Below are 10,031 nucleotides of genomic sequence, written 5' to 3'. Positions count from 1 at the left end.
AAGTATGTGAAAAGTTGTGAATTGTGTGTGACCCCATTGAGACCAGTAATTGAAACTTAATGTTTTAGTAACATTTGATCAGTCCCGTATGTCAGCATGGAATATCTGTGAAAATCTGATTATGTTATAGAATTTTTTGAGGGGTTTACAAACTTTCAAACACCAAATGTGTTAAGCAAGTAGTGTGGCGACTGCTTCTAGCCTGTAGCTACAGGGAGATCTTGCACATGACTCATTTTATGTGATTTTCAACCAATAATTCTACTATGTAATCTTCTTTGACTGTTTGAGTCATTAATGTATTTTATACTTTGATGCATAATTCAGCACATTTTATGATTTGTGTACCTCAGTTATTTCCTTTGGTCTTGTGAGAAGGACCTAAATTCCCACCAGATGCTTCTATTTATCAATGAGAGATGGTAAATGATCAAGAATTTTTTTTTTTTTAAAGAGTTACACCTGACTTATCGGCCATGTTTCTGTAAATTCTGCCTGTGTGACAGTGAAGATATCCATTAATTACCCAAACTTCTTTGTAGATATTAACATTGGCTACACTATTTTAACCCAAGTCAGTAATAGGTAACTAGATATGGAATATGTATAGATAACGTTTATCTTGCAATAAAAGCTTCAGAACTTGTTTATCATGGGCTTTTGCAGACCCACAGGAGAAGTTGTAGTTAAACTAATTCAAATCCAAAGGAGACATTGTGGTCCTTGGAGATGCCTGCAGAGCTTAACAAGTAAATATAAGCCTAGTGCTAATTAGAAAATAAAATTCACGTTCTCTTGGGGACTTAAAGGGGTTTGACTCAGACTTTCAAAACAGCTAATCATGTTAATTTCTAGTTAACATTCAACTTGGTAATCAAGTATATTACTGGGCCCAAAAATACTTTAGTCAAATATGTGTACCATCAAAGTGCCACCTAGCACACTTTACAAAGAGCCAAAGTGAAGCTGTTTAAATGAAAAGCATAATTTAAGCCAGCAATTATCCCTGGCACCCCATCGCAGATATGCTTCCATTCCAGAAAAGCATTTAAAATCAGACAGAGTAACAATCCGTGCCACCTTTGCCATTATCACTGACTTCTCACAGGTCTGTGTACAGTGAGGTAGTTGTGACCTCCAGATGAAAACCATCATTTCCCAGCCGCAGATGCAGCATCCACCCTATAAGAACAATGATGATTGAATCCAGGTGTCGGAAGAGATAAGTCTTCTAAATATTCAATGATGTCTGAGGTCAAATGAGGCGACTCAACAGATGTAGCACAAGTAAAGGAAACCAAAGACTTCTGGAGGAAAATAACTTTGAAGATTATCTACTGATGGATTGAATCATTCAGGAGTTCTGTCTGATAGAAGGAGAAAATTTAGGAAAATTTTAAGTGGTATTTGACCTCACAGTGTGTCCCTCAGAGAATCTTGAGCTTAAAAAGTGGTTGCACATGGAAGAATGCAGCATTTCCTCTGAGAGGTCTTGACAGGAGAATTGCTGTATTCATGAGGAGAAGCTATCAGGGGACCTTGACTGACAAGGCAACAACAAAAGCTTGAGTAAACCATTATGCATGGCTTTGCTTGAGAAATTAATCTGTGCTCTCCAAGTAGTTTCTTTGTCTTTGGGGAACATCAAAGGAGGTTAAAGAACCTCTGCGGTGCTTGGTTTAATGAGTTGTGAAAGTTTCCAAAGTCTTTTGAACCAAATAACGGAAGTTTTAGTCTGAATCCAACAGATAAAGCACATTGGAACAATTAATTTCTAATGAAACGAGAATGTTTATCCTGTTCATTTTCTATGAGAGCAGCACTAGTAGCCTTTCTTTTTAGTGTGTACTTAATTGTTAATAAAGTAAACATGACTTGAAAGAGCTGAATGCATTTTTGTTTTACACTATTTATAAATCATTTGGGAAAGCAATACTAAAGATCAAGAAAACTTTAATTTCTGCTGGTGAAATATAAAGGCTACAAACTTGTGTTTCAAATTTTTGTGTTTGCACCGAAAATAGATTAACAATATGGTACATAATTTTCCCTTGAAAAGGCTGGTGTGTAAATATCTTTAACTTTAAGAAAAATAACCAAGCTACGTACAGTATTTTATGCTGTCCCATGCTAATTGACTAGCTACTGTAGTTTTACATCTACCCAACAGATGTAAGAGCGTCAAACATAGTTGTCTCTCAACTTTGCAAATTCATCTGACAGATTAAATTACCATAACCTTTTCACTGTTTGTAGTCATAAATGTCTTATTACCTTTTCCAGGCCATTATAACTGTTGTAAATTATCACTTACTGATTACAGGTTAATGAGTTACATTTAGGCAACAAAACTACTTGGTTACATTTTGGAAAGAAAACCACTAACCACAGGTTAAATTTAGGTGAAAACATTGTTTGGTTAAAACAGGAAACAGAACTGCTGGGATATTTTTGGATGAGAAAACTGCTTGATCAGGGTTAGCCCAAAAGATATTTGTCTGGTTAAAGGAAAAAAACGAATACGTTTAGGAAAAGTTTGGGACCACCAGTAAAATGACAATAACAAAAATAGCAGCCAACTTGAGCTATGGTGTGAAGAAAGTGAATGTAAGATCTCCACCCAAAGCGATGGTGTTTGTATTAAGCCTGTGGTGGGACTCGTCACCCCGGTTACAAAGACAGTGGAGGAGAAAGCTAGTCCAAGCACTTAATTTTAACACGTGGCACCACCATCTAAATGCAGTGTTAAGAGAGACCACATATGAAGAGAGGCAAGAGTTAAGAGAGGCAAATATGTATTTTCACCTAAATAATCAACAATTCTTTTAGTAACCACACTTTACTAATGGTCAAACTGTTGCTGTACTGAAACAATTGGATTTATTGGCTGGATTTGTGATGTTTAATGACAAATTAAAATTCTTACAATATCAGATTTGATGTTTAAATGTGTTCTTACTTGCGCGATACATCCTCTGCACACCAGTATCTGTCTCAACAATGACAAAAAAGTAATTTAGTGGGTATTTTTCAAGGCATTTCAGAATTTGCCTTTTCCTGGAAAACCGTTTATTAAAGTTGATTGCTTGCCCTGCACTCAAGGGGTCTACACTCACTTCGCATCCAATGACATGCTTTCTTGGATTTTAAATCCCAGCAGAGCTGATGTGGAGTGGTTGCCGGTACTTGATCAGGCCTCTGCAGGTGAATTTGTAATGGAGTGGGTTTTTGAAGGAGGAGAGCAGTTTGCCTAACTTACAGTTAAACAGAAAATGTTGTAAACGAAAGACCAAATAGCACCCAACAAGCTGTTTCTAAGGACTTTGAATTTGAAAAACGTATTTGTGAAGTTGATTTCTTGTGACAATAGCTGATTTAGGATTTAGCCTATATGTTACTGCAATGGTCCCGTTAGAATTTTTAAGCATAAAAGCTAAAGTTGCTAAATCCACCAGAGACCTCCATCAAATTGTCAAAATATTTCTGTATGAACAGATTTATCCCAGATTATTCCATTTATCCTCTGTACTATCCAGGTGATCTCAGTGAGATCCTATTTTATTCAGAGGGTCATCCTGGAACATTTCCACCACTTTCGTCCGTATATAAGGAGGGATGTACATTTGTTACAGTGACCCAGTTTATTACAATAATTACACAAATGAAGTCTTGATTATATTCTGTAACGCATGATTATTGCATGGTAATACTGAGCGCTTTTTCTGAATTATGTTTTTATGTGTAAATTGTGTAATGTATTAAATCTACAATTGTATGAACAAGAAACTGTAAATAAATGTTTTTGTGTAAACTTTTTGATTGATATATCTTTGAGTTAGGCATTCAGAATTTAAGGCAAATCATACAGTATAAGTTTAATGCACAATAGTGAAAATAAGAAAAAATTCATATTAGACAGTGAGGCTAACAGAATTCGAAATGGGAATGAAATGATAAATATCAAAACAATTTGAACTTTACAGAGTCACTCCAAACAATAAGCATAGTACAACGAACAAAACAATTTGAGCTCAGAACAAAACTACAGTACAGATGAATTTTTCAGAGACAGTAAAAAAATAAAATTCTTCAAAATCAGCAGAGCATAAAGAGTGTATTTAAGGAAATACATAACAAAAGCCTCAAAAGAATGATGGTTACCTCATTGCCTTAAAATGCTCGTGGGAAGCAATGTCAAGATGTGAAAATGTAAAAACCACTCCTGCAGAATTGTGAGTGATGTTTACTTTGACTCTCATACTGACACCAAATCACTTCATCTCCGTTGTGTGTTCTCAATAGCCTCCAGGTGAGGAGTTATAGCACTACAAACTGAGAGGTCTGGTGCACATAACAGATGTTTTAAGCCAGTACAACTATTATTGCAATAAAGCTGGACAACAGCGTGCACAGTAGGGAAGAAAACCAGAATGTCATCGACACCTTCATGACTGGGCTCTGTGCCTTTGCCAGAAAATGGAGTTGAGGAAAAATACACTACTAAAAATTAGGTATATTTGGCTTTCGGGTGAAATTTATGGAAGATGTAAAACGTTCACGCCACAGTGATATTATATCATGAAAGTAGGGAATTTAAGTAGAAGCATTTTCCTCATCTCAAACAATTTGTTGAAACAAAAGCCAACAACAGTCGTGGGTATACCACGGGTCTGGTGAGGCATGGCATCCCACTCCTCTTGAAGGGCGGCCCTCAGGTCATTGAGGTTCTGGGGTACAGAGTTACGAGCCTCAGCTGATCTCATAGGTTTTCTATGGGATTCAGGTCTGGAGAAAGTGCAGGCCACTCCATTTGAGGTATCCCAGTCTCAAGCAGCCGTTCCCTAATGATGCGACCTAGATGAGCTGGAGCATTGTCGTCCATGAAGATGAAATTAGGCCTGTGTTGTTCATGCAGGGGCACAATGACTGGATTAATGACGTTATTAAGATAGTATGGCCTTGTTACTGTACCATTCACAAAGTTTAGGGCAGTTCTGTTATGACTAGACACACCTGCCCACACTGTAACACCACCACCACCAAAGACTCGTCTGGCTGCTGCATAGCGCTCTCCTTGATGTCTCCAACATCGTTGTCGGCCATCATTTCTGCTCAACATGAATTGATTTTCATCAGAGAACAGCACTGAGTCCCACTGGTCCCGCGTTCAGCATAAATGCACCCTGGCCCATGTAAGACGATGGCACCTGTACCTGATGGTGTGGTCAGGTACCCTTGCAGGTCGTCTAGCACGCAGGCCACGCTGATGTAAACGGTTTCGAATGGTCTGATGTGACACTTGGGTGCCTCTCACCTCCCTTAAATGTGCCTGGAGTTGAATGGCATTCATCATCCGGTACCGCAGGGCACTGTTCACAATGAAGCGGCCATCAGTGTGGGATGTGGCCAAACAGTCCACTTCTATGCCTTTTTAGGACTCTTCCAGTCTCTCTGTATCTCTGTTGCAACCTGCTGATGACGCTCTGTGACACTCTAAGCTCAGTGGCCACATCCGTCTGAGAACATCCTGTTTGAAGCCTGGCAATGGCGAGGTACTGTTGATCAATTGTTAGGTGTCGTCTTGGTCTCATTATGTTAAAATATGAACAGCATGATGAGGAGAGCTAGGATAGTTATTGGTCGATTCATGTATCAAACACCTGCTGTGCATTTTGTCGTTAAGCTCGTTGGAGAACAGCAACTGAAAGTACTGAAACATTGAACAGACATGTGCATTCCAAAGTTCACAGAAGGTCACATTAAGTTCACCTGTTTAGGTTACAATGCATTTTAGGTTCATCCTGAAATTTCCCCTAAAAGCCGAATCTCCCTTAACTTAAGTGACTGCTCTCACAGCTGAGGGATGAAAGAAAACACACTGGCATCATTGTGCACATGCACACAGCTAGAAAAACTTATTTTCCTTCAGTCAATGATGCTTTTCAGGGCGTGAACCTTCCACCGGCGCCTTACCAGCTGTTCCTCTTAAATCCCACTGCGTCAGTAGCAGACAAACCTGTCTGTGCAAAAGCCAGGAATGGAGATTAATGCTGATGGAGACGTTTTAGCACTAAAGCTGCCACCGATCGTAACCGCGGGGCCCCTTTTAGTGCTCTTTCTGCCTGAACTCTTATGCAGAGAGAGATATTGTGTTTATGTTTAATTGATCCAAGGCCACACAACTCCACAACTCTCTGACAGTTCAAGACTAAATGTAATCTTTGTTTCTCACAGAAAACATGGACAGATTCATTTTTAATAAGACACTGTCAGACTTTGATTATGTAAAAAATTTTCTTTTTTTATTATCATCATTATTACATGGCTACACACAAAATCAGTGCTTTCTGGTGTTGGTATTTCATCACAGACATTGACAGAATGGCGTTCGGTTAACATATACATCACCAAAAAACCCTGTGATCCCACTCATTGGTTTGTGTCCTCAGGGCATGACAGCATCATTCTGGTTGCTGCCATTTTGATTTTTAGAAACCACTTGTTACGTGGCTTTAGCCTGAAAAATGATTTGCCTTATGATGCCTCTAATTATAAATAAAGCAAAAATTTGACACAATAAACACCAGGTTCGAAGAAGACTTGAAAGCAGCGACTGCGGACATACATTTATATGGGAAAATGTTAACAGAGGTAAAAGATATATACATGTGGACTTGTAGACATTTTTGTGGCAAACATTGGAGTCGCCCCCCCACTGCTGGAGCTAAGTAAGAAAAAGCACATCCTGCAGTGGCTTAACTTTTCAGACTGGGACGCTAAATCCATCTTTTACAGAAAATCTATGGTTTTCACTCAAACTTACTGTTTGTTTTGTCCATTTAACTGCATATAAAATCTCTAAAGCTCCACTTTTCATATATTGTAAATCTGCCACAAGCCTAAAAACCAATAGCTTTATCATTGGCTGTGTTAAATAACAACTCAGAACCGAATACTGGAAATTAATACTTGATTTTCCAGTTCAGAACATTTTCAGAAATCCCAAAACTAAATCATTTGCTTTGCTCAACACATATATAAATGAAACAAGATGGACAGAGAGAGTTTCAGGTCTTCCACAGTTAGCTGTTTTTTATAAAATAATGTAGTGTTAAATGCTCAAATAAATTCTAATAATAACATAATCTTCAGGAAATCTTAAAAACAGAAAATTATCATTGGGGAAATCCTATTTACACTGCCACATTTCCCTCTCCATGTTGCCGATATGCTGCTGTTTAGTGTTTTATTAGGATCGGCGGTAGGCTCACAACTCTCCATGTTCAGTGCTTGTGTTGATTCTCCACCTGGAATGCCAGCAAGAAAAACCATTTCATGATGTCATGTCCTCTTCACGCAATCTTCTCGATACAGTCCTGACTTCACAGCAGTCAAAGTAGAAGCAGCTCTAGGAGCAGGGGAAGATAAGGCGTAGGAATGTTTTCGGATGACTTGTGTTTGTGGAAGAAGTCTTAAAAATAGGACGAAGCAGCTGCGCTGAGGTTATTCAGTTTTTCTGATCCACTGGAAAAGGTTTTAAGGAGAGACGGCTCACATGCTTTACGTACACACTTCCATCCTCCAGCTTGACTTCATGCACTTGTTGCTGTAAAAATGAACACACAGGATGAAAAGATGTGAGTGCTGGAAGGAACAAACGACTCTGCGCTACTTCATGTGTTGAAGAACAGAAATAAGTGCATTTAACATCTTTTTAGTTACAAAGGTAGGGCGCTCTTCTGTGAAAACTCAACACAATAGCAACATGACATTATTCATCACATTCTGTGTCATCCATTGCAACAAAAGAAGAGGGGAACAACAGTCAAGGTCAGATGCATAAAGCAGTGTGTGATTTCATAACTAAAACTGTATGTAGACACAAAGACAGAAATATGCCCACCCCTTTCACCAGATTTATAAAACCGTGCATACATATGGCTCTTTTATTAATCTCAATCATTGTAAAACTATACACACATGCACAAATCTGATTTCCACTCCCTTTTCTAGACATACATGCAGACACTGCTTAAAAAAATAGCATCTGCACCACATCTGAACAGGCATGGCAATGAAAGCGACGGCAAAAAAGGAGCACGGTTTTACAGAATGTGAAGCTGAGACACTTATCGGTGAAGCAGAAAAAAATTCACCTAATTTTTTATTATTTTGGTCTTATTTGGTGGTCTGGGCTCTGGAATTATGAGGAGAAAAAAACATGGAGAAAGGGGAAAAAAGTCATAGAAGCAATCAACTCTGCTAAGTGGGAGCAGAGGACTCAGTTTAGGTAAAAAAAAATAATAAAAAAAATACTTCTTAGATCGTACACGTGCAAATTCTGCTTTATAAACAATGGATGGATAGCAAGGCTTATTCAGCATACAGCCTTGAGTGGAGTACAGACTGATCACTTTGCCTTTGTTGTCCTTAAACAGCCTTTGGAAACCTTAAGCACAAGCATGAGTCACTGGTATGCCAGCAAATCAGAATGATTTCTATGTACTCTTTCTCTTGATCGAGCCTCATTTACAATGTCTTCCACAGCCATTACACACGACCGTGATGCATGGCATCTTAGGGTGCAGCAACTACTAATTAAAAAAGATATATCAATAACACTAATGATGAGAGGGAACATCAACTTCCCGCTGGTGACCTCTCACAGCAGATCGACCTATACGGATTGTTGCATCAGACAGAAGTGAATTATTTAACAAAGTGAGTGTTCATGCCAACTTCCAGATGTCGCCCAAATTCATATGCAGTGTGACTGAAGAATTTACACCCATTTGAATCTCTGACGTATAAAATCCCTTCTTATCTCTTTTCCTTTGCACGTTCTGATTGACAAATGTGCATCTGATTCACAGTTTCCACTTCCACATGCACTTGCATCTCTGTGTATGATAATACGAGCATTCTGAACCACCGAGGACACATCTCTTCACTAACCTGCAACGATGTCCCTGACTTCCCTGTTCTTAGATCAAAGTCATAGTCATGCCAGGGACAGAAGACCTGCAGGACTCCATCGGCTTCCTCAATGTCCCCCTCACACAGAGGACCGCCTGCTTTCACACAGGAAACAGTTAATGGCAGCCTCTTATCAACACTGTCCTTCCTTCAGAGGAAACGCGATGCTGATGCTTTCGGGTAAACAGAACCTAAGCGGCAGGGGGCAGGGCGTGTTTATTTACAGTAGTACAGTATGCCATCCACACAGAGTTTTCAATGTTTCACATTTACTATTTAATTTTAGCTAACAAACGTCCCTGACTCTTGCTTTTATTTTTGTCACAAGTAGCTAACGGGTTAATCTATGCCAGAATTATTATGGGTTTTACCGGAATGTGCACAGCGGGCATCCATGGCAAAAAACTCCCCCTTCACATAAAAGAGGCAGACATCAGCGTCGTAACCGAGAGAGGAGTACATTAGACGGCAGCGCTTCTTGGAAAGCTCCGAGACAGGGCCTATGAGTCTCCATGAGACGCCCTCCGTGCTTCCTTCTTCATCTCCGGCGCCAGAAGCCATTAATAACGGCGAAAATTATTTGGTTATATAATTTGCGCAGCTACAGACCTCGTTTTTTTTCTCCATGAGCGCAAACGGTTTGTGTTTTTTTTCACTGTGTTTAAATGTTCCATGTTTACGACCAGGTCGGCGCATGCGACGCTCGTCCGCTGCTGCCTGTCAGCAAACAAGCCAGGACCCCATCACAGCGCGCGGCATCGCCGTGCACAAGCACCACTTCTCTGTAATGCAGCCACATAAGCTCGAAAGTTACTGATGATGAATGGCGAGCACATATATTGCTTACAGACCCCAATAAAATATATATATCGCTCATGCTTGAGGTGTAGACCTGTTGCAGATGCAGAAGGTAATCTGCACTGAAACAGCCCTTGAACTTCACCAAAAGCCTTAATGTGGAGACTGATGCACACCGTTAATGCAATAGTGTTATTATGAATGGACCCAGACAGACTCTTCCTGTTCTTTAAAAAAGGTCAGTCTGAAGCATTAAC

The 10,031-nt window shown here is 39.5% G+C and overlaps 1 protein-coding gene across 1 annotated transcript; it reads right to left on the bottom strand.

Annotated features, from left to right (window-relative positions):
* Window positions 1-6,967: 6,967 nt before the first annotated feature.
* LOC140312108 (Rieske domain-containing protein) lies at window positions 6,968-9,673 on the bottom strand. Its single transcript, XM_072389780.1, has 3 exons — window positions 9,348-9,673; window positions 8,956-9,071; window positions 6,968-7,606 (listed from the first exon to the last, which is right to left on the bottom strand). Exons 1-3 carry the CDS (start codon window positions 9,535-9,537, stop codon window positions 7,508-7,510), a joined length of 405 nt encoding a protein of 134 aa, XP_072245881.1. The 5' UTR covers window positions 9,538-9,673; the 3' UTR covers window positions 6,968-7,507.
* Between the last annotated feature and the right edge of the window lie 358 nt (window positions 9,674-10,031).

The sequence above is a fragment of the Leuresthes tenuis genome, unplaced genomic scaffold (genome assembly GCF_036924035.1).
Source record: "Leuresthes tenuis unplaced genomic scaffold, fLeuTen1.0.hap1 SCAF_7, whole genome shotgun sequence".
NCBI lineage: Eukaryota > Metazoa > Chordata > Actinopteri > Atheriniformes > Atherinopsidae > Leuresthes > Leuresthes tenuis.
This window is presented reverse-complemented; position numbering and strand designations above follow the sequence as displayed.

Coding starts and splice junctions, on each gene's coding strand:
- LOC140312108 (XM_072389780.1), bottom strand. CDS start 9,537: ATGGCTTCTGGCGCCGGAGATGAAGAAGGAAGCACGGAGGGCGTCTCA. Junction 9,072..9,347: donor TGCCCGCTGTGCACATTCCG/GTAAAACCCATA, acceptor GTGTGAAAGCAG/GCGGTCCTCTGTGTGAGGGG. Junction 7,607..8,955: donor AGTCAGGGACATCGTTGCAG/GTTAGTGAAGAG, acceptor TCATTTTTACAG/CAACAAGTGCATGAAGTCAA.